The 27539-nt window shown below is 37.1% G+C and overlaps 3 protein-coding genes across 8 annotated transcripts in view; 2 read left to right on the top strand and 1 right to left on the bottom strand.

The window, feature by feature from the left end:
- Nucleotides 1-27539, top strand: part of LOC145894912 (uncharacterized) — a 425937-nt gene that overhangs the window by 223777 nt on the left and 174621 nt on the right. For all 6 annotated transcript variants that reach the window (XM_082983587.1, XM_082983586.1, XM_082983589.1 and 3 more), the window contains exons 47-57: nt 21558-21611; nt 21815-21970; nt 22722-22883; nt 23189-23350; nt 24451-24621; nt 24830-24883; nt 25088-25243; nt 25958-26119; nt 26755-26925; nt 27134-27187; nt 27380-27535. In XM_082983587.1, the coding sequence (XP_082839713.1) occupies nt 21558-21611; nt 21815-21970; nt 22722-22883; nt 23189-23350; nt 24451-24621; nt 24830-24883; nt 25088-25243; nt 25958-26119; nt 26755-26925; nt 27134-27187; nt 27380-27535 (1458 nt within the window). The remainder of the gene's footprint in view (nt 1-21557; nt 21612-21814; nt 21971-22721; nt 22884-23188; nt 23351-24450; nt 24622-24829; nt 24884-25087; nt 25244-25957; nt 26120-26754; nt 26926-27133; nt 27188-27379; nt 27536-27539) is intronic.
- LOC145895067 (kynureninase-like) lies at nt 4572-7850 on the bottom strand. Its single transcript, XM_082983818.1, has 9 exons — nt 7685-7850; nt 7440-7510; nt 7159-7281; nt 6782-6979; nt 6451-6606; nt 5881-6052; nt 5353-5539; nt 4961-5090; nt 4572-4724 (listed from the first exon to the last, which is right to left on the bottom strand). The coding sequence occupies exons 1-9, from the start codon at nt 7848-7850 to the stop codon at nt 4572-4574; spliced, it is 1356 nt and encodes a 451-aa protein (XP_082839944.1).
- LOC145894522 (uncharacterized) lies at nt 14609-15512 on the top strand. The gene is made up of 3 exons (XM_082983139.1): nt 14609-14754; nt 15169-15221; nt 15299-15512. The coding sequence occupies exons 1-3, from the start codon at nt 14698-14700 to the stop codon at nt 15510-15512; spliced, it is 324 nt and encodes a 107-aa protein (XP_082839265.1). The 5' UTR covers nt 14609-14697.

The raw sequence follows: 27539 nt of genomic DNA, 5'->3' as shown, positions 1-27539 counted from the left end.
CGAATCATTGGGTAAGTTATTCGAGCTTATGAACCAACACCGAATTCAACATGCAAAATTAAATTACAATGTTGCTAACATGCTCGTTATGGGTCGCCTGGCAAGTTGCGGCAGCAGCGTTTCTTAACCACAATGTAACCCCTGAAACCGGTAGAGCGTTGGGCCTGGTTAGTCCAGAGCCGTGAGTTTAAACCTCGCCGGGAATTTGATTTTTTAAATCCCTTCTGTCTGGAAAAAGTTGCTGATCCAGCTAGGCTGCAATGCCTGGGCTGCGAAGCCTGTAAGTGTAAACCTCATGATCGGAATACTAGAGCTGAGATCGCCAAATATAAGTGGGGTCATGCCTTGTATACGATAGCATGAACTTTTGCGTTAAACAATTTTGTGATGTTATTTATTCAGGGACGGAGAAGAGCACGATGTTGATGAGAAGATGATCCAAGTGGAGGAGGATCCTAATCAACCTGTAGACTCGTCACGCTCCAGATTGAATCATCTCTTTGATCCATCGTTTGAAACAGACCCAAGGTACGTTTTGTCGTAATTAAAATACAATTAAATAAAATAAAATTTGTAATTAAAATACAATTAAGCTTGATATAAGCCATCAACCCATATATTTCAAAATGTCCACCTTTCCTTGTGGCCCTTTTTGGTAAAATAAGAAAACTGGAGACGCATTTTTCTAATTCGTATTCTCCAGATACAAATTTCAAAGCTCTCGCAGACACAGCAGCAAATATCGATTTAGATCTACTCAAAAATATGATTACGCCGCCCAAACCTCGACTGTATGGAGGTATTGTTACATGCCTTCTCTTCTAGAGAGTCGAATAAAGATTATTGGATAATAAAGTATGATGGAAGTGAACAAAAACATGCAAGGTAAGGATGTACCGGACAGATTTTGACTCGGTTGTCCGAAACCGAATATCGTCACCGCGTCCGAACTTTGACAGCAAACCATATGACAATGTGCTTAACTCACGTTTACAGCAACGTCGCTTGAAATCTTGTATTAAATTGCAGTGAGGGTTTTGCACGGAAGCGTAATCTGCAATATTGACCAAAATATATTTAAAATAAATTAATAAACAGATATATTTTTCACACAACATGTAACAAATGTATAGGTTACAGATTTTTAATATTAGAGTTTGCGGGTCATGGTCGTAGTGGTTTTGCGCTAAACCTGAAATGCGTGAAAAAAACGCGGATGAATTCAGCGTCGAATAAGGAAAAAAAGGCACTAATGTTTTTATTAGTATAAATACCCCAGCAAACAACAGGTGTTGACATTATCCTGTTGTTGCAGATACACAGGATATATGTTTTCACACTAAAAATACCATACTAAAAGTTAAATAACTTTATAGCGATTTTTTTCTTCGTCCACCGTGAGGTATTTTAGGGTGGAGGAATTAGATGATATTGAAGAGCCTGAAGATGAGGTTCTGAATCACCATGCGGACATGCACAACAAAATGGAATAACTGCTTGTATTTGAAACAAATAAAAAACAAAATAAACAAGCTTGTCGTAACTATGATTTTGGCCAAAAAAACTTGTCTAGGATAACAATTATTAGGTAGGCCTTGTAGTAATATTTAACAGATGTCTGGCGTTAGAACACGTGTCATTCCCTCTTTCTCCAAAAACAACAGAGACAAAAGTCATATAGTTGGGAATGCTGCTGATTAAGGTTTATGGGCTTCGCAGCCCAGGGCCTGCTGAGTAAGTTGATTTATTTGCATTGAAAAACAGGAAAAACTGTCTAGCGTTTAGTTCGAGTGAGCATTTATGGCAACAATAAATGTTGCTGGTTTTTATTTAAAACTTCGGAAGTAGCGTTTCCATAAAAACAAAGCCCAGCATGGACATATTTTGCTGCGAGTTTAAGCTGACAAGGCAATGTTTCCTAAACAGATGTACCAAAGTATTTGCTCAACGGGCGGTTAAATGTGAAGAGCATTTTCCAGACCGACCTTCTAGGCGCAATCACATGAAATTATAAGTGATCATGTCTATATGACAAAAATATCCAAGTTTCAAAGCAAACAATGCGATTCGTCAGCCATCTGTTGCTACTCATAACCCACTAAGATGACATGGGACCTGATACACCGCACTTGCTGCAACTTATGCACACCCCTCTCGTAGGGCCTGTTGTAACACGTAAATACAACGTTAACAAAAAAAATTATCAAGTGCACGTATGTTTTAATTTTATTTAAAGTTTAATATAAACACTGTCTATGAACCTTGAACTTGGATGTGCACGCAGGAGCCAGTGTTTCAGCAACATTATGCCACAGTAGGCAAGTTGTCCAACCTCCCTGCATGAGGGTCCAATGATGTTACAGTCCAAACTCGACGGCTTTGTTCAAAGTACGGGTGTTCCTAGAAAATTGTTTTGACTGTAGGAAGTGGTAGTTGGAAAAAAGGGGGACCGTCTGTTCCGACTATTGGAGCTAAAAGTGCCTAAACATAGACAGCAATTCATTATATTCCAGGGGATAGTAAACCACTACAACCTACTGTTTTTGTGGATCATTCGAAGACAACGTTTCAATCAATCAAGGAAAAATGAAGTCTGTTCTGATTCTGGTGCTTCTCATAGCGGCGGCCAATCTTGGTTTGGGGTAAGTTACATTATTTTACGCACCGACGTCAACATGTGACGGTTGCACCGGTTCATAGGTCATAGGTATCTTTTTCACTTTCAGGCAAGAGGAAGAGTTTGGGGAGGAGGTTTGGCACGCGCCACCACGTGGTCACTTTACATCGAAAACAGGAAACGAAGAGGAAGTCTTTGTTAAAATAATTTGATAACAGGAAGAAAATAAAATTTTACTTCATTTAATTTTTTTTGTTTATTTGCCAACATATGCTCGTCCCAATGTGTAGAACATCGAATTAAGATTGCAGATAAACCAAAATCCCAATAAAACGAGCCAAAACGATTTCTTAATATCAAATGCACACAGATGCCTTCTTTAACGATTGATCACATATAAATTCCAATCATTAAAAAACAAAATTTTATACAAATAAAAAATGGAAAAAAGTACATGTGATTGACGGGTATAATTCACCTAAACCGTCATTCTGAAATTGTTTGTTAGCGAGTCCACACATAAGCGAGTCCACACATAATAAATGAGCGAGTGGATGCCTTCATACCACTTCTCGCCCCGGCAGTAAATTCGTGGTGGATCTTTCGTAACGGCCAGTTTTGAACGGAGTACAACATGAAAAAATACACTTAATTTTGCATCCTGCTTTGTTTAGGGAAGAAGAAGAAGAAATATATGATATGGAGGAGAACTAGCCGGCCACAATGCAGATTTCCCGATCGAGTTAAAACAAATTTGTGACCCCTTATTTAAAACAGACGCTAACTACTGTTTGGTCGTCATTAAAACAAAACAAATTGTAAACTTGAGTGCCAGCAAATGAATTGTCTTGGAAGAAATGAGTTTTAGAAATGCGAAGTTGTATCCCAATCTCTTCGACAGAAATCGCTCAGTTTTCAAAGCAAATGATCGTGCCTCCTTTCTAATATATGTGGACACACAAAACTTGTTTGAGTCATAATTTCCTCTGGTATAAGGCCTTGCGGAATGAGATTTCCTGTCGAATATTTACAAACCGTTTTCCGTTGCACCCTGTGGTTTGTCGCTTATACAGGACTGCAACGTATGCCGCAATAGGTAGCGCTTAGTTTAGGCATAGAGTTCCTAGCTGAACCTCATTTTAGAGTTTATGGTCGAGATCCTTAAAAGGCCTGAGCCTTGGGGCTAAAATTTGGCAATCTTCTTTCTTCTGGTTTCGAACTAATCAATCTTCCAAATAATATTTACAATTTTATTCTTACCAAGTGCCAATATGGAGACACAAGGCAGGCAATGTTAACTTCCATCCTTTTCACATAAGCGGTTTACGTGGCAACCGATAGAGTATAGAATGCCAGGCACAACACTTGCAAAAGCAAACGATGGTCAGATAGGAAATGGCCGCTCCAGTCGGGCGTGTGAAACAATGTTGTACAACATACATTGAAGGCAAAACAAACTTGCGTTGACATAGTCAGACTGGAGCCAACGGCAGCACAGACGGTATACGGGAAATTACACACAACACAACGACCATTTTGGCATCAATGACATAACAATATGACCTTTATGCATTATTTAATGTTCTTAATTATAAATCCATTACAGGACCATCAGAAACTACCAATCCAAAAAATCTGTTGAAGTAATATGCGCAAAATGCGAATAACCTTACTAGGGACAGAAATGTTTTGTGTAAAGGCAATTTTAATTGAAACACGGTGATGAAATGAAATATTTCGGCGGAATTGACCGCACATAAGACTGTCAAGGCAAAATAATCTAAAACTTATGCTGGTAAATGTGGTTGAAGTTTGCTCTCATGCAAACCCTGTCACTTCCCGCAATCTCCAACAACACACTGTGAATAAATCACATAACATTGCTTAAAATATTATATAATTTGTAGTCATGTGTGCCCCTACATTATATATTTACACAAAACGATATGGCGCCTCAACACATTTCTTCTTGCAAGAGAACTTTCCTCAGTATTTGTACGAATTGAAACACATCGTGAAACGTGTTGTACATTGGAGCTGGGGCCACACGTACCACTGGGTGGCGAACTTCACAACTTACGTTGTGTTTTATCAGTTCCTCTTGAACCTGTGCAAAAATTACTCTGTGACATTAAATCGTCGTTTAATGAAATGTTGCAAAATATTTATATCTTTCTGCCACAAATTAGCTGATCTAATTTCCGAGCGAACACGCTTTAAATAACATGCACTTTTCCGCGTGATAACGTGCACTTATATATTATAACAATAGACCACGGTACAGGGTATAATAGCACTGGGAAAAAATGCATGACAGCTCCCTCAAATATGATTTCTTCCTACCTTAACGGCTGTCTGATGAAAAATCAGCGATAATTGGCAGCCCCTCTCCACTCTGGGCGTTATTATTTCTATGTACGCCTTCCGGTCATCCGATTTGGAAAAGTAGTGGCGTAACAAATATTCCAGGTACCTAAAAATGTGGTTCAGGCTTTGATGTGATGATGGTGAACATTTCAACCAATGCTAAACTGTTTCTCAAGTAATTCTTACACTTTTTTGCTAAAAAATTGAAAATGTAAAATCACACTAGAATAAAACAGAATACGAAGCCGAGTAATCGCTCAGTTTTGGTTTATGTTCCTCGCGTAGTTTTTTATAAGTATTGGGGACAATGGTGCATTGTGCTGATTCATTTTTTTACATCAACGTTGGCACGTGACGTCACGACTCACCCTGTGAGCAAAAAGCTCTTCGCGATTAATTCCTTCATGTTGGTTTTCTCAAACACTGCCAGACTTGCATGGAGAGCTGCAATGAGAAGATGGGGGGCGCTGGTAAGTCTGTAACCCTGGATTCCGGGAATCAAGTCCAGTTCGTTCGTCATATCGAACCTCGTCTCTAATTTGTGCCCAATCCATCCTGAGGATATTTATCCACGTTAGTGTGCTTTTCAGAGAATGTCGACAAAACGCCATTTTTTATGGGTTTTTCTTTATATTCAAGAAAAAAATACGTCTGGTCATTATAAAAAAAAGTTAACATAATATTAGACGACGAAGCACAAATGAAACATCTAAAGACCTGTTAGATTAAAAAAACAGTTGCTTTTTACTATACAGGATCAGTCTGGCTTTTTATCAGGAATATATATTTCGCTCCGTGGGCATCTTCAGTTCCTGCAGTAAACACAATAAAAACAACAACAGCAAAGCATGGGCTGCGTGATAAAAACAACAACAACTTCGACCTCTTGCAAAGACCTGTTAGTTTTGGAAAATCGTTGTTCGCGTGCTCTCTGTGCATAAAAGCGCCTCCGACAGATCCCGATCCAGCATTGAGATATTTGTACGTACACCACACAGCAAAATCGACATCCCAGTCGTGCACGTAAAGTTCGATGTTACCAATGGCGTGCGCAAGGTCGAAACCAACCTAATACAAAAATTTGTTAGCCGTTTATAGGCGATCACAGTGGCATTGTGTTGTTTTATCGGCAAGGTTGATAACTTATAATAATCTGTGCATCCTAAATATATCATACAATAAACAACAAATATGTCAAAAGATGGCTGCAACTAACCTTGTGTGTGTATTGTAATTGCCTAAGGTTGATCACATGTATTTATGCATGTTTGTTAAGTGTGGATAAGAAATATCTACTATGATACTGATAACACATAATCACCCACTAAACAGCAATCTTTATTGCACGAAACATGATTCGGCTGATCCGGATTAATGTGTCGATAAATTTCTCTACGGATTAACCGAGGTTTACAAATCTAATCAACTTTTTCGTTGTTAAATAGGTTTTCCATCCCGCAACCTACCATACAGCCCTTGCTGTGAGCTACTTGGGTTATTCTCTTCATGTCAAACACTTGTCCTGTAAGGAAATGTAACCCTGGCAACATCACCAACGCAATCTCATGTCCGTGCTCCTCTATCATAGCGATGACGTCATCCATCTCCCATATTCCATTTTCCTGTTTATTGTTAACATAGGGAAAGTATCATTTTGAGAGGTAGAACAGGAAAATCGCTTCTACATTTCTACAGAAGGAAACTCAATGTAAAATTAGGTAACACCAATTGCCGGTCTATGTGGCTTAAAATGTGTTTTACGCTTAAAAACCTCACGTCACTCAATGATCTTCGCACACGTACTTGTCGCCTGGCAACCATAATCATGCTGTCACGTGGGTCGTAACCTTTCATGCGTATCTGTGACTCGACAGTGTAGTGATCGGATGGGAAGGCTTTCGATTCCAATAAGATTTTATGCCTCTTAGCAGTTGGTCGATAAAATGAGACAAGCATTAGATGAAGATTAACTGTTAGTCCGTTCATTGCTGCCACCTGTAAAATATATATGAGTGTGATTTCGGTCTTTCCTTGGTCAAACATCAAATGAAGCGTGCTATTAAATTTGTTTCTTTTTTTATTTTCAAAATTTGATTTAATTTTGGTTGGTGGTAAGAATGCACAATTGACTTAAAATTATCCGATTTTCGACACCCGATTCACACATATCTTACTTCGTCCACATGAGCGCCAACTAACCGTGACATTCCTTCTGTGACGTAATCGTCACACCAGGTGGCGGGCAAGTGACCTCTCGTCCTACAATCGTTTCCGGTGGTTCCCCACGTATCCAGGATCTAAACAATAACGATCAGTAGCATAAAAGAAACAGTAGCTTTTTACCACGCGATCAGCCTGGCTTTTTATCAGGAATATATATCTTCAGTTCCTTACAGTAAATACAATAAAATAATTTCATTAGCAAGTGCGCTATAAAGCCTTTTTACATGCTCACCTTGGAAATTTCCCCAGCCAGGCATTTAGGTTGCAATCCTAACCCGTTTCCAGAGAAGTAGATGCATTTGTCTGAAGGTGTTCTTTCAGCTGAAGATAACGACTGGTTAGTAAAAGAGAATTTCTCAACCTTTAAACAGTAAGCAGCTGAAGAATTTACGATATGCCGAAAAACGTATACGTTTTAAGCCTGTCGATTTTGCTTCAACACAGATTCACCCTGTGCCTATATCAACACTGATTAACCTGTGCCTATTGTGTGAGGTATTATGTATTCGTCCCTGAGATGTGAGATCGGGTCATTTTCGTCCAGATATTCCTGAAATTCTTTGCTCGTGATTTCAAAGTTGTTCCTCGCCGATATTTCCTCCAGGACTTCGTTACAACTTTTAGTGTTTCGTTTTTCAAACATTGCCATAATGTATCTGTGTAAGTGACCTTACAATTATTGAAGCGGCTATTCTGTAAGTCTTCTGGTGTTGGCGCTTTAGTAATATTGACATTAGTTGGTACAGCGAGTTAACGCTTGGCAGATCCGCCGGATATAAAAGAGAAAAATCAAGTGTTTGAGTCCGACGATGTCAAGGGTAACGACGAGGTGAAGGTGGTAATGGACAGTCCAACCTCTTCATGCAGTGAACCTAAGTCAAAACCGGATGTGGCGAATCATGAGCCGGAGGTGAGTGACTTGTACCGTGTTGCTGCTGTGTTAAAGGCAGGAATGGACCTTCCCAGACCAGAATTGTTGTATTTCGAAGGTGATCCACTGATCTATACGCGTTTCATGATAAGCTTTGACGAAAATATTGGTCGTCGCGTAGACTATGACAGCGCAAAGCTGAACTACCTGATTCAGTACTGTCGTAAGGAAGCGTATGACATCATCTCCTTTTGTATTGGTCTGGAACCTACGTATGGTTACAGAAAGGCCCGAGAGTTGCTATACGAACGGTACGGTCGTCCTCTTGTAATCGCACGTGCGTACGTGGAAAAGTTAGGTCATTGGCCTTACCTGAGATCCGATGATGCCGACGAATTGTCGGAACTTGCACGAGCCTTAGAGGAGTGTTTGGTGACTCTGACTCATCTGGGATACTTTGCAGACATCAACAACTTTGAAAATATGTTGAACATAGTAAAGCGGTTGCCGTTCACAATGCAGGGCCGATGGCGTAGACACGCAGCCGGCATTGAAAGAAGTGGGGAAGAGCCTCGTTTCTGTCACCTTGTTGAGTTTGTTAAGAATGAAGCTTATATTGGGAACACGATGTTTGGTCGTATGTTAGGTCCTCGGAAGGACAGGGATATGCAGCAGAAGCGTAACAAAGGTCTTCCGACGAAGATAAGAACATCGACCAACGCAACATCGGTTGCTCCAAGAAACGACAGAAAGTTCGAACCGAGCACCACTCAGAAATCAGGATGTCCTCTGTGCAGCAAATCGCACGACCTTGCGAATTGTGACTTATTTAAACGAAAATTCTTCGTTGAGCGTAGGAAGTTTCTTCATCAAGCTCGGCTGTGTGATAATTGTTTTATGAAAGGCCATATAGCAAGAACTTGTAGTTTGCCAAGTTCTTGTACGATCAGCGGATGTCGCGGAAAGCATCACAATCTTCTGCACTGGACGGAATGGAAGACATCTTCAACTGCGCCCGTATGCGAAGCATCTACGCAGTCTTCAGTGGAGACAACGTCATCGTCAAGTGCAACTGTCAGCTGGACTTGTATGAGCACTCATGCGGAAAGCGTCTATCTTAATATTGTTCCGGTAAAGGTTACGGGCAGTAATGGCAGGGAGCTGGAAACGTACGCCTTTTTGGATCAAGGATCGACAACAACCTTGTGTGATGAAAGGCTGATCAAGCAGCTAGACGTCGTGGGGAAGAAGACAACGTACTCCTTGACTACAGTAAGTGATAGGTCACAGAAAAGGGAGGGTTTGGCCGTCGATCTGACAGTAGCGTCGATTGATGGAAAGGAATCTGTACAATTGCATGACGTTTTGAGTGTAAACAGTTTGCCGGTTTCTCCGAACAAAGTCCCAGAAGGATCGCTTTGGCGGTGGCCTCATTTACGCGATGTGGAGTTTCCTGTTTTGCCCCATGGGGAAGTAATGTTGCTGATTGGAGCCAACGTTCCCGAGGTGTTCTGGATCAACGATGAAAGAAGAGGCGGACGAAAGGAGCCAAGTGCCGTGCGTTCTATGCTTGGTTGGTCATTTGTGGGTCCGTGCCATGGTCGTGGTTCAGATGATTCACAGGTATGTGTGAATTTTGTAAACTCACAGGACGAAATGTTGCACCAACAAATAAAGTGCATGTGGGAAAGCGACTTCGGTCCTACCGCGCTGTCACCTGGAACGACACTGTCGAAAGAAGACAGGTATGCATTGAAGCAGATGGAAGGCTCAGTCAAGCACCATGATGGACATTATCAGCTGCGATTGCCATGGAGGCCAGGTGCTCCAAACCTACCGAATAACCGTTCTATGGCAATAAAGCGTTTGTCATACTTAAAACGGCGATTGGAAAATAGTTCACAGCTGCATGGAAAGTACAAGCAAACGTTGGATACCTACCTGAAGGAGGGATATGCCAGGCGTTTAAAGAGCGACGACAAGAATCCGGAGGATGGCGCTGTTTGGTACCTGCCGCATCACCCAGTGACACACCCGCAGAAAGCGGGAAAGGTGAGGGTTGTCTTTGATTGTGCCGCCAGATTTCAAAATACGTCGCTAAACGATCAGCTTTTACAAGGACCAGATTTAATCAACAGCCTTTTTGGGACACTTGTTCGGTTTCGCCAGGAACCAGTAGCGTTGGTCGCTGACGTTGAAGCGATGTTTCATCAGGTGAGGGTGGACCAAGTTGATACATCCGTGCTGAGATTCGTTTGGTGGCCTGAAGGCGATTTGTCGTGCGAACCCGAAGACTACCAAATGCTGGTACATATATTTGGCGCAGCCTACTTTCTATGGTCAGTTCTTTGTTTGGCCCTTTAGGATTCGTTGCACCGGTAATATTGCATGCACGAATGTTGTTGCAAGAACTTTGTAAAGAAAGGTATGACTGGGATCAGGAAGTTCCACCTGATATAGGAAAAAGGTGGCATGCATGGACTTCTGAACTTCCACGTCTATCGTGTATTAAGATTGAAAGGTGCTTCCAGACAACCGCACATGAAGTCGAAAGGTGTGAGCTGCACCACTTTGCAGATGCGTCTTCCAGTGGATACGGGACAGTCGCGTATTTGCGAACGGTTGATAAGCAAGGCAGTGTGCATTGTGCCTTTGTTGCTGGGAAGGCTCGCCTTGCACCTTTGAAGACAGTTTCCATACCCAGATTGGAATTGACGGCAGCTACTCTTGCTGTTAGAATGGATCAAGTTTTGAGGCAGGAGCTTGATCTGAGTGTCGAACGATATGTTTTTTGGATCGACTCGACTTCAGTTCTACAAAGCATAAACAATGTGAGTAAACGTTTTTGTACCTTTGTCGCCAACAGATTAGCAAAAATCGAAGAAGGGTCGGACGCGTCGCAGTGGAGGCATGTTCCTACTGAAAAGAACCCGGCCGATGATGCATCTCGCGGGTCTACTGTCAGGGCCTTTCTCGAAAACAAGCGTTGGTTCTCCGGGCCATTGTTTCTGTACAAAGACGAGAGTCGCTGGCCTGCGAATCCTATGAACGTCCGGGACATGCCCGAAGAATATTTGAACCTAAAGCCGAAGAAAACGATGGTTTTGCATGCTACTGAGGAGCGTCATTTGTTTGATGACTTGATTCAGCGCTATTCTTCATGGAAGAAGTTAAAGCAGGCAGTAGCGTGGCTCCAGCGGTTTGTGGACTATCTTCAATCTCGAAGAGATTGTCCTGTTGGTTATGAAGTTGGGTGGGCGCGTTTTTGCCTAGTGGGACGACAGCGCAGGACCAGGCTGCGCACAAGCGGTCGTAACAATATGTTTAAATCGTTGCAAAACCTGTGAAGGCGTTAACATTGTTTCTACAAATAATATTAACTTGACATGTAGCCCTATATGCGGTCCTATATGATGGTGTGTCTACTTGTGTTATATTAACCAAGAACATGGTGAAGTCATTTAAAGGTGCCAGGGATTAAACTTTCAGATCTCAAAAACCTCCAGAACGTTGAACTCCTTTAAAAACATCATTAGTTCTATCAAATGCAGTGGAAATCTTTTCAAACGCGATTTCTTGCTCATTTGGAGATGACTGTCGAAGTTTTTAATCTGTGGAACGCAGTTTGAGCGAAATGAAATTAATTTCATTGTAAAAAAACCTGTCGTGTGGTTGAGAAGACTAACCAAACCGCTACCGATGGATAGAAACGAGTATTGTCAATCAGACACCACTAGCACCACGACTTATACGAGTTTAGGGGGAGCATGACTATGTAAAGGGGGTTCACGAACACCTTTTTCGCTGATACTGTAATGTCATGTGACCTCCCAAAGGGACAGCACCGGCACATTATTTACTCAAATGACATCATCAGATGGCTTGTCACCATAGCAACATGGTGATGCGGTAATATGTTTAATAAGATTTTATTTGTAATTTCATGGCTGCGAAACGAGTCAGTCAACAAACCTTGGAGTCGGGAAACGCTTCTAAGATTTGATCCCACGTGGTAACAACTGGCAAGTCGGTGACGGCGTCAATATCGCTGTACATCTCTTTAAACACGCTATTATCATGTTTCCCATCGAATATTTCCATCCATCTATCGCTGTTGTAACATAATTCTTCAAAAGCATCATGCAAAGTGTAGTCCAAGACCCGTAAAGCTTTCATCGACTTGGTACCGGTTTTTGGCATGCCGGCGCAAATCAATTTCATTACGACTACTTGCTGATCTGTTTGAAACTTTAACAAAAAGCACGGACAAGATTAAAGAGTTATGACGATCCATTTTCAAATAGTATCGAATTTTTTTCACCTGCCACGAAAAATGTTCGTTGTTACGTTTACAACCTTTAACCACCAACGTCATGCAAGTTGATACTGAAGTAAAGCAACTTTGTTAACGCTGCAAAAGATAAGTTGCAATGCTCCCTTCTGTCTTTATTTGTCGGGTCAGTTGGTAAATTCAGCCATAAAACATGTTAATAATCTCACATTACAACCACGTATTACAAGGTATATGAGACATTCATGCCTTGGCCTAAACTGTAAGTTCAAACTCACCTAAAGCTGATTCTTCATGTAACGCACTTAGATGCTAAACGCCCCGAGCTACTGTGTTCAGCCGGTCATGGCTACTCTAGCGACCATTCTTATTCAGCAACGGTGAAGCTTCGTTGTAAAGCTGACCGTGTCCACATCCACACCACAGAAACTGCCTCTCGTGATGCTGGGTTGGTAGTAGCTGCTGGTAGGAAACTACTATTACACCATAACGCAGTCAGGTCGCAAAACTGATCCACATACAAGTCTGTATAACATGTTTTGACAAAGCAGGCACCTGTTATTTTGGTTATAAATTTAAATTGAAATACAATAATTAATCTTACAAGTAATGGTCGTTTAAATTTGTATGTTACTTAGACTTTTATGCGGATCAGGGTTTTTGACCTGGCTGTGTTATGGTGTATTAGTATTTCCCTGCTGGTAAGCCTGTAGTGTGACTGTGCAGTAATGTTCGGATACCGAATATGACGCTACATGACGTCAGCATTTATTTCCAAATTAAGCTGTGCCATAAGACACGGTCTGTTCTTTGTTGCACAATGAAAAAAAATCCCGGGTATTTTAGCGTCCATTTTGATGAATGTTTTATATTTTGTGTTTGGGCAAAACATGATTTAATGAAATCTGTATTGGGGAAAATAGGACTGCATGCTGTCTGTGTCCCCAGCCAAATTGTACACCCGTGCAAATGCAATTAATAAAAAAACGAAAAGACTCTAATGAAGGTTAGTTGTAAACACGTTACATCTTTAATTTGTAACGACATTCTTCACATTATTTCGTCTCCCATATCTTCAATGTCATAAGTTTTTAGATCGAAAGAACTTTAAAGGATCTTTAAAGGATCTTGAGTCTTGTTCTGGTTAAATACTTTCCCCTCTGACTTCAGCTATAACGATCGAACTACATTTCCAGGCTACGTTGTTCACCTGTCACGCAGTTTATCATGAACCGTTGTCAATATACATCAAGACAGAAAGGAATAGCGCCCTCTATACGTAAAAGTGGGATAAACATACCTGCGGATTCACCTGGGATTGTTTCATTTTTGGTTCCTGTTTCAAACTTTAAATCTGCATTTTATTGTTGTTTAAACTTTAAATAAGTTCCTGTTTCTGAAGAGTTAAAACAGGTGCACAAGCAGTGTTGAATAATATATGTAGTAGTTGTATGAACATAGTTAAAAACCAGCATGATCTTAAACGTTTATTTTTTTCTTAGCCTTCTTCTATTTGTGTTAATTTTTCTTTTTGTTTCTGTTACTACTCTGTATATAAAGAAAGATCACTGAAGAAGTTTATTCGTAGAAAATATAGGAATACGTACTCTCCATTAGCGACATTGTACATTTTAGAAACACCCTTAGATAGTAGGCCTATTTCTAGTTTAACACCACAATAAATTTTTAATTGTGCTTAAAATTTGTGGATGTGGTTAAAAAAAAGACGGTAATTGTACTTGATGTTAATATATTGTTGGTAAACTAGCACCTTTCATCAAGTTACCCAATAAAGTTTAGAAGGAATAGCCCAAATTGGAAAGTTTGTTTTTTGTGCGAGGTCTTTTTTCGGCGATCGTTAATTGGGCGGACGATCGACACGTTTTTTCGCATGGTAATGCATTAGCTAATTTTTATAGTGCGGATTATCAGTAAATTTTCGTAAAGTTCAGCGAGGGATTTATCCATTTTTTCCAATCTGTGGAATAGCCAAGCAGATTTTGGGTGATAGTTTGTTGTTGGCCAAATTTTTGAACTAACTTAGTTTTATATTTGAGTAGTGTAAAGTCTTGTTACTGGTTTCAAGTTGCTGTAGTTTGTTTTTTTGCACTTTTTTAACCTGTTTTTAAATATTGATATATTGTGCCATTTATTGAAATGTAAAATGATTTTTGTCTGTGTATTCTGTTAATTAGAATGTTTATTGTTTATGAGAAAAACAAACATGTTTTGCAGAAAACAAATTTTTATTTATTACACATGAAACAAAAAAGTAGCACTTGTTGACTTGATAAACTCTTTTTCAATTTGGCATCAATAGCAAGTAAAATGGATCAGAATTGTGATGGTAAAAGTTCAAATATGTACCAGAATCAATCAAGTCAGGTATGTCTAGATCGCTTCATAAATTAAATATGAAATTGCCAAGAAAATCTTTTGAAATCACTTAAACTACTGAGAAAAAAAAGACTGGCCCAAAGTGCGGAAAACATTTACATTTAAACATGTTTTTGAAGTGGCTTTTGGTAAAATTAAATATGCAGTAATGAGGGATTCATTGCCACATTGTATTTTAGATTGTAACCGAACCTACTGCCTACGTAGTGTTACAACCAAGTCACTTAATACCCTGTACCAGGTGTTGAATATGACTTTTTTTGATGCATTTGAAATTAGTTTAATAGAAAATTGTAATTGATTATCTTGTTGAGAAGCAACACACCTTTGGTAAAGCTATAAAGGTTAGAATTACCAACAAACAACCTAGCAATGCCATCATGCAAGTATTGTTTTGTGCAGGAGGATCCTAAAAGGAATAACTTTGTTTTGTGTGTCGTAAATGCAGTTATCTGGTAAATCGAAGTTTATTACCTGACCGGGTCCAAACACAGTTAAAAACATAATAATGTTCGTTTTTCTATCATTATAGGATTCCTTACCTCATGATGTTGGACAAACAAACAATCCTCAGTCAACACAACCAGGTCAAGGAATCCCACAGGCGACCAATGTATCACAACCTTACCCCAATCCCACAGGATATTCACCTTACCAACATTATAATGGATGGCATCCATTTTATAACCTATACCGTCCACGATGGAGGAATTTCCATCAAGGTATTATTCACCAAAGAGGAATGATTCCTGTTCGAAGTGCACAACCAGCTTTGCGTAACTATAAACAAGGAATTGAACCTCAAATGATCGCTGGAAACCAGCAAGTGTCTTCACAGCTTGCACCGACCCACCCAACGTTTGTAGAAACACATCTTCATTGTGCTTCCATTGTTTTATATAAAACACTACTTACAGGCAAAACGTAACACAACAAACTCAACAAACTTGTTCAGAAAATGTTGGTGTAAGTCAGAGAGAAGTTGCACAAAATACTAGAGCACCAATGAGTCACAATCTTCAAACCGTGGGCAACCAAACCCAAAACCGTCATGGTAAAGAGTTCTCATAGTAACTGTATCACATCATGTTGATACATATACAGTTCTATTTTTTAATGTGAAAAATTTTTTGCCTGTGTAAGGTTGATTGGAATATTTGATGAAAGAACAAGAACTGCGTTTTGCAAAAAAATAATTTTTATTACATGTTAAAGAAAACAAGGTAAAATTGATCAAATTTTTTTTGCACCAATAGCAACTACAATGGACCAATATCATGATGGTAACAGTTCGAATTTGTGCCAGAACCAAGTGAGCCGTCAGGTATGTCTAGACTACTACATAAAATAGGTATATTCATCATTTTTGTGGCATTATTTGCCACAATATTTTTCATTGTAACTGTTCCTGGTGTCGGATAAGACATTTTTGATCAGTTTAAAGTGAATTCAATGGTGAAATTCTGCTGAAATTTAGTGAATCAATTTAGAGTTACTTTCGTAATTGAAAAGTAAAATTACATTTATAGACACATGGAAGCTCAGAACTTTCTTCCAACAAAACAGGTAATTAACAAATATTTTGTCCTCATTTAAAAGTTTGACTAATGTCTTTGTTCGCAGAAATATCCAATAGTTATTTCAAAGGAAACCCCACATTTCAAACAGCAGGGCGTGATATATGTAAGTGATGAAATCTGTTTTGGTGTTTATAAAGATTTTTTTAAATATTACAGACATTTTTGGAAACACTTCAAATGACAACAAACTAGATGAACTCAGCGAGAGTAAGTAGTATTCTAAATGGCAAGATTTTGTTGTCACAAGTAGTTGTTAATGTGCTGAGAAAAGTTAATAAATGTCAAAAAATTTATTGTAAGGTTTTGTTCATTTCCTTACTTTTTTATAAATTAATTGATGAATATTCTTACAAAATATCCTTGAAATAATATTTTGTGTGTTAATCCATGTTTTTATTTATCATATCTTGGACTTGTAACATGTGGAAATCCTATGTCACAATTTTATTTTAGATGACTTCAAGCTGATTCAAGATTTGCTGCACAAAAGTGCTAAAGACCAATGCAGCAACAGAAGTTTTGAAGTGTTGACTCAGCAGCAAATTGAAGTTTGTCCACTGGAAATAACAGATAAACCAGTAAAAGCTTTGAACCCTGCCGGGCCTACAGAGTCCTACTTTGAGAAGGATGGACATTACAACAGGAGAAAAGAATATGAAAGAATAGACTTGAAACAGGACAGTAAAGTATCAGTTGAAGAATTATTTGCTAGAGCAGAAATTGTAGCAAAAGATAGAAAACAGCCTCAATTTGCAAACACATTAGCATTAATTGGACAACCAGGGATTGGGAAAACGACACTATCCAAGGTTATAACTGAAAAAGCAATGCATGGTGCAATAGAGAATGTTAAAGAAACTCAACATTGTTTCTACATCTCAGTGAAAAACATTGACTTTGATACTCCCACAACATTTGTTGATTTTTTGTTGAAAAACTCTTTATCTTCGGACTCCTACACAAAATCACTAATATTGAAAAACAATGAAGCTTGTTTTCTCAAAATGCTAATATCAGAAAATGTATTTATTACAATGGATGGCTTAGATGAGGCTGCAGCAGATTGGGATTTAGAATACAAAAAAATCGATCCTACAAAAGAGAATAAACCATTACTTTATATCTATGCTCTCATGATGGGTGAATTGCTCAAAGATGCAAAGAAGGTTTTCACTTCACGACAAAAGCACTTTTTCTCAATTGATGCAAAACATCGACCATTGTTTGTTGCTGAAGTTATGGGCCTTAACGAAAAATCCCAAGAAAAACTTTGCAACAAGATTTGTAGAGATAGGGGTGCTGAAGTGTGGAATGTCATAAAAGACAATCCCAACTTCTCGTTTTCTTGCTATGTCCCAGCAAAATGCATTTTTATTGCCTTTGTCATTTGGAAAAGTCTTGAAGAGGATCGTGATGGCCGATTTCACTCTCTTACTCATGTTTTTGCAAATGGATTCCAATACTATTTTGGGCAGGACTTTATCAGGGGGAAAAAAAGGAAAAAAGAAGAATATTTGAACAAAATAGCTAGATTGGCATGGAATGGTTTTAAAGATAGCAAACTTGTTTTTACTCAGGATGACCTAAAAGAAGTAGGCATTGAGCCAGAGACATTAAGGGGGCTTCTTACAACATTCGTGACTAAAGAAAATTGGAACATGACACTTTTAGATTCTGATATTAAGAGCTACTTTTCACATTTGATTTGGCAGGAATATTTCACTGCTTGTTACCTTGTCTTTTTTTTGAGTGTTGAAGAGTTTTCTAAATTACTTCCCCAACTTAAAACAAACAGATGGGAAGTTGTTGCAAAGTTTGTTTTTGGACTTTGTAATGATAAAGCTAATGAAGCTGCAAAAGTTTGTTTCAGCAACATAAAGTACAAAGAAGTTGCTGAGAAAAAAAATCTACTTGAGGGGTTCTGTCGCGAAGAACTACAAAAAGAAGAAGTTGAGGAAGAAATGCTTGTGCGAATTTTCTCATGGTTACATGAAGCTGACAACAAAGAATTCGATAAAGACTGTCTAAATTTGTTGCCAGTAACTTTTAGTCTGAAAGGAAAATTACATCTAACTGATGTTCATAGTATTGTTGGTGTTTTAAACAAATCCTCAAAATCGTACAACATAAACATTTTAAGCACTTGTCATTTTTATCATGGAAGTTTGAAAGTTTTGTTGAATCAGTTGTGTCAACATATACAGGTATGACAATATATCATATTAAGAGTTTTTTGTTATTGTAAGAACTAAAAACAATTTTTTTGGAATTGTCAATGTGACATAAATTTGCTTTACAGCACCATGTTTACCACTAAGATATATGTGAACATTTGTTTTAGTTGACTGAGCTGGAACTTTACTCAGTTGATGATGAAAGTGCATCTGCTATTGCTTCATGTATTCAATGGATTGAGAGTCTGTTACTGGGGGATTGTGAGATGACAAGTGATGGAATCTGTAAGATTGCAAATTCCATATCACAACTTAAGAAACCAGTAAGTTGTTTTTGAGTTTTGTGACCAAAATTTTAGCTGTTCATGTTAGCTAATTTATATGGTCATATGAAAGTGGCAACAACTGTTCTGGATAAAAATATATTTCCCCACACAAGTAATATTCATTTTTTTTCAGTAAATATGAAAAAATGTGTCTAAGACATTACCAGGTATAATCATCAAAATTTGGCCATGGCACATGGTACACTCCCATGCTGTGAATAAAATGTTCAAAAACCGAATACTTGTGAAGCTACATAGGGTCATCTTACAAGGCAGTAATATTTTTTAATTTCCCTTTTCAGATGGCATCATTGAAACTTGACGGAAACACAGTTGATGATGAAAGTGCATCTGCTATTGCTTCATGTATTCGGTGGATTGAGGATCTGTCTCTAGTGTGTTGTAAGATGACAAGTGGTGTAATCTGTAAGATTGCAAATTCCATATCACAACTTCAGAAACCAGTAAGTTGTATGCATACACAAAATTGGTGATCGTCGGTGACTTCAGAAAACTGTAGCAAACAGCAATGTTTTACAAACATGGAATGCAAGTTACTCTAAAGTTGTGGGTAACAATGTGTCCCAAGTGTAATTTACACACACAGTACTGCTTTGTGATGTAACTTTTATTGTAAACTCTATACTGTAGGCTCTTATGCCAGTACTGGTAATATTTATTAAACTATTGTTATTGTGGTTGTTAGACAACTATCAACAAGCCCTAAAGTAGTACTTGCTGATAAAGGTAAAAATTTTTTTCCAAAAGATCATTCGGTATCAATAACATACATGGCAGCATCGGCAACTAATTTAGTTTCATTATGCAACATTGCTAGTTACATTATACTTTTAGCTTTCACTCTGTTGGGTGACGTTTTATAACAGTTTTTAAATCTTTGCCAGTCGGGATGTTTAATTTTTTTTTTGCGGGATGAGATTCGGCTTGTAAACATATTTTTATTTCAGATGACGTATTTGAGACTTGATGGGAACACAGTTGATGATGAAAGTGCATCGGCGATTGCTTCATGTATTCAATGGATTGAGAATCTGTCTCTATCATATTGCCGGATGACAAGTAATGGAATCTGTAAGATTGCAAATTCCATATCACAACTTGAGAAACCAGTAAGTTGTATGTTAGACCAGTGGTTCTATATGTATGTTTCAACATCTGTTCGCATGACTGCAATGAAGTCATCAACTTTAGGATTTTTAAATCCAGTCAGCATTGATTTGTGCTAAACTCTTTCGGATCTCAAAAATCTAAGTTTAAATTGGTTAGGCATATTTTTTTGGTATACAGAGATAGGGAACCACACTAAAATATTCAGGTAGGGATGGGTAATTCTGAATAGCGAATCCATAGGATTCGAATCTTAAACTATCCGAATCCAAATTGTGTTCAAACCGAATAATAGTTTTAGTTATTTTTCTTCTATGTACGGTAACTTTCCGTATTTGCGCATGCGACAGCGTTAAAAAATTTATATAAGCCACCATCGAATGTAAACCGCACGTAAATGTTAAAGGCAAACTTCAGTGCCCTACAACAATAATTGTCAACAAATCTGTTGTTTAAAATTGTCAGGTACGCTGATAAATGTGTTTGATAAAAAGTATTGATACGGCAGAGCGAGTTAAATGTTAATTTCACTGAAAATCAGAACCACAGACAAATTATCGACTTGACATTGAGTAATACAAGTCGCCCTTGATTGTAAAAATCACAAATGGTTGCCTAAACAACTTTATAAGCCGCGGCTTACAATCAAGTAAATAAGGTGTTACGGTTGTGACATGCAGGTTTGACAGCCACAAAATTATGTTGTCGCTTGGCAGGCAAGCACATAGAGAGCCTAAATCTATTACAGTGCAATGAATTTATTCTTTGATTGTGTTTTGTTGTTGGAGTAATGTAAAAAATCTTTTATGTTTTTTTTGTGCTTCAGTGCACAAGCTAAAACAAAAACAGAATAGGATTCGGTATTCTGGATTCGATTTAACTATTCAAGAATGTTCTAGAATAGTGTATTATTCTATATTGCCCATCCCTACAGAGATACTCCACAAACTAAAAAGTAGGAAGCGGCTGCAAAACTGTGGATTGCCAACTTCTGAACTAAACTATATAAATTTTTATCCTAATTTTAACATATTAACTGATTAAATTCAGTTGTTATTGTTTGCATGGGAACAATGGGTTGCTGGAATTAATTTTGAAAAGTGTTTCAAAAAGTTTGTTTATCGTCCTTTTTTAAAGATAGCAAAAGATGTTTTCGGCTTTCAAATGTTGCTTGTGTAAAACCACATATTCCAATCATTACAGATGGAATCTTTGGATATCAGTGGAACACTGTTTTCCAAATTTCAATCACCATTGATCATGGATGAAGCTTTCCACAAAAATGTTACCAAGCTTTACACGTCCAAGTTTCAAATATCAGAGAATGGCATCCATGTGATTGGAAAATGTGATCTTATTTTTTGCATTTCAAAGGTCACCAGCATTTAATATTTTGCCAAGAAAAAAATTAAAAACACATTTATTGAGGGAATATTACTATTGTAGTTGCATTTGCAAAGAACTACATAAAACATTTTTCAAACCTTTTTAATTTTGTTTTGTTTTATATTACATTCTACATCAGCCCTGCTGTTATTTGTCAATATGTAGTGTTTGACAACGAATGATTTGTTTTTTTTCAGACTTCAGTAAAGAAAGAGGACATAACAACCAAATTTGTTGATTCAGTATTTGAGGTTTGTAAGCATTGTTATAATCAACTTGTCTGTAAGTCAGGATTTTACTTAGGTTACTTTGTTTGCATATGTTTAAGTCAAATTAACATATGCAACTTGATCCAGTCATTTGTGTTGACAAATGCTTGACAAAAACAATTATTTTGTAAATATCCATATTTAGTGGTTGAACAACTTTGTGTAAACTGAGATTTTTTTACCAGATTGATTCCATTCCAAACAAGCTTACAGTGGATGGTGATGAAGAAGCTTTTGCTTTGTCGTGTGTTTTACATTTATTTCCTCCAACCCTTGAACTTACTATGAACGAAGTTAGTGGGGATTTAATACAAGAAGTGGCTGAAGCAATAAAACAGAAGGTAAATTTGCTGAATTTTTAACGAATGCACAAATTATAGAGAAGTTAGCAAGTTGGTTCAAATTATTATTTACTTTTTTAATTGGGTATTGCCTGCTTAATTTGTAAAGTAAATTTCATTAATTTTAAACCTTATTTTCTGTCAGCTCAAGTGATAATTCTTATAACTGGTGATACACCATAGTGAGGTAATGTAATGGAACAGACTTTGAAGGTGGAAAATGTTTGCATACATTTATTTATATATACTAGTCACCATGTTTGCTGCAGTAAATGGGAGTTCAATGTCAGACTTGGACAACTACATTTTTGGCATTTTGAATTAGATTAGAATCGTCGGCATATATTGTTTTTTGGCAGTAAAACATTTGAATAATGACATTCTTGTTGTTGGCAACAACTTTTGTGAGGGCTTAAAATTGATAGTACATCCTGATAAAGGTTGTTGTACAACAACAAAATCGTCAATATTTGCAAATTTTATTGACAAAAGAGCATTTGGTATTGATAATATGCCTGGCAGCATCAGAAACCAAGTTAATTTTATTAGGAAACTTTTCCTGTTACATTATATTTTTAACTTTCACTCTGCTGTGTAAAATATTATTAGTTGTATTCACAGTTTGATTTACCAATTATTTCATGTCAGGATTGATTGCATCCAGTGTTACTTCCACCATTGCTGGCCGGGGATGTTGTCACTGAGAAATTCTTTTGTCATGAACTAGAACATCAACATATCTGTATTTTAGATTACATTCTTTAATCTTGATGGAAACGCAGTTGATGATAAAAGTGCATCTGCTATTGCTTCATGTATTCAGTGGATTGAGAACCTGTCTCTGGCGAATTGTAGGATGACAAGTGAGGATTTCTTTAAGATTGCATATTCCATATCACAACTTCAGAAACCAGTAAGTTGTTTTTGAGTTTTGTGACCAAAATTTAAGCTGTTCATGTTAGCTAATTTATATGGTCATATGAAAGTAGCAACAACTGTTCTGGATAAAAATATATTTCCCCACACAAGTAATATTCATTTTTTTCAGTGAATATGAAAAATTGTGTCTAAGACATTACCAGGTATAATTATCAAAATTTGGCCATGGCACATGGTACACTCCCATGATGTGAATAAAATGTTCAAAAACCGAATACTTGTGCAGCTACATAGGGTCATCTTACAAGGCAATAATATTTTTTAATTTCCTCTTTTCAGATGACGTCATTGAAACTTGACGGAAACACAGTTGATGATGAAAGTGCATCTGCTATTGCTTCATGTATTCAGTGGATTGAGGATCTGTCTCTGGGGGGTTGTGAAATGACAAGTGGTGGAATCTGTATGATTGCAAATTCCATATCACAACTTGAGAAACCAGTAAGTTGTTTGTTAGACCAGTGGTTCTATATGTATATTTCAACATCTGTTCGCATGACTGCAATGAAGTCATCAACTTTAGGACTTTTAAATCCAATAAGCATTGATTTGTGCTAAACTTGATTTCAGATCTCAAAAATCTAAGTTTAAATTGGTTAGGCATATTTTTTTGGTATACAGAGATAGGGAACCACACTAAAATATTCAGGTAGGGATGGGTAATTCTGAATAGCGAATCCGGAGGATGCGAATCTTAAACTATCCGAATCGAAATTGTGTTCAAACCGAATAATAGGTTTAGTTATTTCTCTTCTATGTACGGTAACTTTCCGTATTTAAAAAAATTAATATAAGCCTTCTTTGTCAGGTTATATGATAAATATGTTTGATAAAAACGTACTGGTAAGCCAGAGGGAGTTAAAGGTTAATTTCATTGAAACTCAGAGCCGCAGACAAATTATTTGCTTGACATTAAGTAATACAAGTCGCCCTTGATTGTAAGCATCACGAATGGTTGCTTAAACAACTTTATAAGCCGCGGCTTACAATCGAGTAAATAAGGTGCTACGGTTGTAACGTGCAGGTTGGACAGCCACAAAATTACGTTGTCGCTTGGCAGGCAAGCACATAGAGAGCCTAAATATATTACAGTGCAATAAATTTATTCTTTGATTGTGTTTTGTTGTTGGAGTCATGTAAAAAAAAATGTTTTTTTGGGCTTCAGTGCACAAGCTAAAACAAAAACAGATAGGATTCGGTATTCTGGATTCGATTCAACTATTCCAGAATGTTCTAGAATAGTGTATTATTCTATATAGCCCATCCCTACAGAGATACTCCACAAACTAAAAAGTAGGAAGCGGCTGCAAAACTGTGGATTGCCAACTTCTGAACTAAACTGTATAAATTTTTATCCTAATTTTAACATATTAACTGGTTAAATTCAGTTGTTATTGTTTGCATGGGAACAATGGGTTGCTGGAATTAATTTTGAAAAGTGTTTCTAAAAGTTTGTTTATCGTCCTTTTTTGAAGATAGCAAAAGATGTTTTTGGCTTTCAAATGTTGCTTGTGTAAAACCACATATTCCAATCATTACAGATGGAATATTTGGATATCAGTGGAACTCTGTTTTCCAAATTTCAATTACCATTGATCATGGATGAAGCTGTCCACAAAAATGTTAACAAGCTTTACACGTCCAAGTTTCAAATATCAGAGAAGGGCATCCGTGTGATTGGAAAATGTGATCTTATTTCTTGCATTTCAAAGGTCACCAGCATTTAATATTTTGCCAAGAAAAAAATTAAAAACACATTTATTGAGGGAATATTACTATTGTAGTTGCATTTGCAAAGAACTACATAAAACATTTTCAAAACCTTTTTAATTTTTTTTTGTTTTATATTACATTCTACATCAGTCCTGTTGTTATTTGTCAATATGTAGTGTTCGACAACGAATGATTTGTTTTTTTCAGACTTCAGTAAAGAAAGAGGACATAACATCCAAATTTGTTCATTCAGTATTTGAGGTTTGTAAGCATTGTTATAATAAACTTGTCTGTAAGTCAGGATTTTACTTAGGTTACTTTTTGTTTGCATATGTTTAAGTCAAATTAACATATGAAACGTTATCCAGTCATTTGTGTTGACAAATGCTTGACAAAAACAATTTTTTTGTAAATATCCATATTTAGTGGTTGAACAACTTTGTGTAAACTGAGATTTTTTACCAGATTAATTCCATTCCAAACAAGCTTAGAGTGGATGGTGATGAAGAAGCTTTTGCTTTGTCGTGTGTTTTACATTTATTTCCTCCCACACTTGAACTTACCTTGAGAAATGTTGGTAGGGATGAGATACAAGAAGTGGCTGAAGCAATAGAACAGAAGGTATATTTGCTGAATTTTTAACGAATGCACAAATTAAAGAGAAGTTAGCAAGTCGGTTCAAATTATTATTTACTTTTTTAATTGGGTATTGCCTGCTTAATTTGTAAAGTAAATTTCATTAATTTTAAACCTTATTTTCTGTCAGCTCAAGTGATAATTCTTATAACTGGTGATACACCGTAGTGAGGTAATGTAATGGAATAGACTTTGAACGTGAAAAAATTTGGATGCATTTTTTTATATATACTAGTCACCATGTTTGCTGCAGTAAATGGGAGTTCAATGTCAGACTTGGACAACTACATTTTTTGGCATTTTGAATTAGATTAGAATTGTCGGCATGTATTGTTTTTTGGCAACAACTTTGGTCAGGGCTTAAAATTGATAGTAGATCCTGATAAAGGTTGTTGTACAACAACAAAATCGTCAATATTTGCAAATTTTATTGCCAAAAGAGCATTTGGTATTGATAATATGCCTGGCAGCATCAGAAACCAAGTTAATTTTATTAGGAAACTTTTCCTGTTACATTATATTTTTAACTTTCACTCTGTTGTGTAAAATATTATTAGTTATATTCACAGTTTGATTTACCAATTATTTCATGTCAGGATTGATTGCATCCAGTGTTACTTCCACCATTGCTGGCCGGGGATGTTGTCACTGAGAAATTCTTTTGTCATGAACTAGAACATCAACATATTTGTATTTTAGATTACATTCTTTATTCTTGATGGGAACGCAGTTGATGATAAAAGTGCATCTGCTATTGCTTCATGTATTCAGTGGATTGAGAATCTGTCTCTGGGGCGTTGTAAGATGACAAGTGGTGGAATCTGTAATATTGCAAATTCCATATCACAACTTAAGAAACCAGTAAGTTGTATGTTAGACCAGTGGTTCTCCAATATTTAAACATCCATACTGATATGCCACATCAACAGCTGCACTGATGAGACCTTACAGGTCGAAACAGTGCGTGTATACACCCTATCTGCAGCTCTCATTGATTATTATGGCTCTTTTGCGCATATAACATACTGATATGTTTTACACACATCCCATAATTTAATAAATTCAACAACTTAGAAATGTTTAAAGCCTGTTTGAAGTTAGCATGATTATGTACTGAACTAAATTTCAGTTATTCAAAACCTACGTTTAAAGTGGTTAACATACTTTTGGATGTACAAATACTCCACAAACTAAAAAAAAATGTTTTGAATGATGTTGCCATATGAAACTAGAAATAAATCTAAAGGAGCCACATGTGGCTGCAAAGTTGTGAATTTCCAACCTCTGTACTAAATTATATGAATTTTCATGTTATGGTTGTTTACTAAACTGTTTACTTTGGGTGGTTATTATTTGCATGGGAACGATTGGTTGCTGGAATTAATTTTGAAAAGCATTCCAAAAAAATTTTTAATCGCCCTTTTTTAAATATAGCAAGAGCAAGTTTTGGCTTTTAAATGTTGCTTGTGTAAAACCACATATTCCAATGATTACAGATGGAATCTTTGGACATCAGTGGAAGTCTGGATTTAAAATCTCAATTACCATTCATCATGGATGAAGCTGTCCATAAAAATGTTAACAAGCTTTACACGTCCAAGTTGCAAATATCAGAGAATGGCGTCCATGTGATTGGAAAATGTGATCTTATTTCTTGCATTTCAAAGGTTACCAAGCTTATCATTTTGCCAAGAAAAAATTTAAAACACTTTTAGTAAATGAGGGAATGCTACTATTGTAGATGCATTTACAAAGAACTACACTAAACATTTTTCAAAAGCTTTATAGTTTTTCTGTTTTACATACCATTCTATGTCAGCCCTGCTGTTATTTCTCAATATGTACTGAATGACGACGATTAATTTGTTTTTTCAGGCTTCAGTAAAGAAAGAGGACATAACAACCAAATTTGTTGATTCAGTATTTGAGGTTTGTAAGCATTGTAAAATAAACTTGTCTGTAAGTCAGGATTTTCCTTAGGTTACTTTGTTTACATATGTATAAATCAAATTAACATATGACACTTTATCCAGTATTTGTGTTGACAAAAAAACAATTTTTTTTGAAATATCCATATTTAGTGGTTAAACAACTTTGTGTAAACCGACATGTTATTCTCAGATTAATTCCATTCCAAACCAGCTTACGGTGGATGGTGATGAAGAAGCTTTTGCTTTGTCGTGTGTTTTACATTTATTTCCTCCAACCCTTGAACTTACTATGAACAAAGTTAGTGGGGATGGAATACGAGAAGTGGCTGATGCAATAAAACAGAAGGTAT

This window comes from Ascidia mentula, chromosome 3 (assembly GCF_947561715.1).
Source record: "Ascidia mentula chromosome 3, kaAscMent1.1, whole genome shotgun sequence".
Classification (NCBI taxonomy): domain Eukaryota; kingdom Metazoa; phylum Chordata; class Ascidiacea; order Phlebobranchia; family Ascidiidae; genus Ascidia; species Ascidia mentula.
This window is presented reverse-complemented; position numbering and strand designations above follow the sequence as displayed.

Coding starts and splice junctions, on each gene's coding strand:
- LOC145895067 (XM_082983818.1), bottom strand. CDS start 7,850: ATGTTTGAAAAACGAAACACTAAAAGTTGTAACGAAGTCCTGGAGGAA. Junction 7,511..7,684: donor ACCTCACACAATAGGCACAG/GTTAATCAGTGT, acceptor GAACACCTTCAG/ACAAATGCATCTACTTCTCT. Junction 6,980..7,158: donor TTGGCGCTCATGTGGACGAA/GTAAGATATGTG, acceptor TATATTTTACAG/GTGGCAGCAATGAACGGACT.
- LOC145894522 (XM_082983139.1), top strand. CDS start 14,698: ATGGATCAGAATTGTGATGGTAAAAGTTCAAATATGTACCAGAATCAA. Junction 14,755..15,168: donor ACCAGAATCAATCAAGTCAG/GTATGTCTAGAT, acceptor TGTTTTGTGCAG/GAGGATCCTAAAAGGAATAA. Junction 15,222..15,298: donor GTCGTAAATGCAGTTATCTG/GTAAATCGAAGT, acceptor CTATCATTATAG/GATTCCTTACCTCATGATGT.